The sequence below is a fragment of the Sinocyclocheilus rhinocerous genome, unplaced genomic scaffold, assembly GCF_001515625.1.
Source record: "Sinocyclocheilus rhinocerous isolate Xijiao unplaced genomic scaffold, SAMN03320098_v1.1 scaffold3461, whole genome shotgun sequence".
In the NCBI taxonomy this organism is placed as follows: domain Eukaryota; kingdom Metazoa; phylum Chordata; class Actinopteri; order Cypriniformes; family Cyprinidae; genus Sinocyclocheilus; species Sinocyclocheilus rhinocerous.
In genome coordinates this window covers 55,291-56,352 of record NW_015644360.1, presented here as the reverse complement: position 1 = coordinate 56,352, position 1,062 = coordinate 55,291, and the positions used below count along the sequence as shown (strand labels likewise).

At 48.1% G+C, this 1,062-nt stretch overlaps 1 protein-coding gene across 1 annotated transcript in view; it reads left to right on the top strand.

The window, feature by feature from the left end:
- ears2 (glutamyl-tRNA synthetase 2, mitochondrial) overlaps window positions 1-1,062 on the top strand; it is a 20,449-nt gene that overhangs the window by 12,979 nt on the left and 6,408 nt on the right. The window contains exon 3 of the mRNA XM_016575895.1: window positions 629-818. Within this exon, the coding sequence (XP_016431381.1) occupies window positions 629-818 (190 nt within the window). The remainder of the gene's footprint in view (window positions 1-628; window positions 819-1,062) is intronic.

Genomic DNA, 1,062 nt, shown 5'->3' with positions numbered 1-1,062 from the left:
GAGTCTGTTCTGTGCACTTCAATAACTGTCTGGTTTGGTTCAGCTACAAAATCAGACATCAGAAGACTACAGAGAACGGTTTGGACTGCCGAGAGGATTATTGGTGCTCCCCTGCCCACCCTTCAAGAACTGTATACATCCAGAGTGAGGAAAAGGGCTCAGAAAATCACTCTGGATCCCTCAGATCCAAGCCATCTCCATTTTGAACTTTTGCCATCTGGTCAGCGTTACAGAGCACCAAACACCAGGACAGCCAGGCACAAGAACAGTTTCTTCCCCAGACAATCTACCTCATGAGCAGTTAATGCTCTCCCATTGTGCAATAAAAGTATGTGCAATAACCCTATACTTATTTATCACCCTAAATCCTAGTACATCCCTACAACTTAGTTTTTTTATTTTTATTTTATTTTATTCCTATTCTATCTATAGCACACCTGTACATACAATTTTTTTGTGGTTCATTTATATTTATGCATGTGTATTTTATTCACATCTTATTTTTTATTATCTGTGTGTTGTTGTTGTTGTCTCTGTGCACTGGAAGTTTGTGACACTAAAACAAATTCCTTGTATGTGCAAACATGCTTTGCAATAAAGCTCTTTCTGACTTCTGTCTGTGTTGCAGGCATCCCGCCGGACGAGAGCTGCCGCAGAGGAGGGGATTATGGGCCGTATGTTCAGTCCGAGCGACTGCAGCTCTACTCGCAGGCGGCCTCTGCTCTGCTGCAGACGGGACATGCCTACTACTGCTTCTGTTCCAATCAGAGGCTGGATTTGCTGAAGAGAGAGGCCCAGCGCAGTGGACAGGTGCCGCGGTAAACACACCGCCACCGGGGAAAGACACACCCCTGTCTCCTCCGTCACACACCTCTCTCCTCCGTCACACCCGTCTCCTCCGTCACACACCTGTCTCCTCCGTCTCTCCTCTGTCACACACCTGTCTCCTCCGTCTCTCCTCTGTCACACACCTGTCTCCTCCGTCTCTCCTCTGTCACACCCCTGTCTCCTCCGTCTCTCCTCCGTCACACCCGTCTTCTCCGTCACACACCTCTCTCCTCC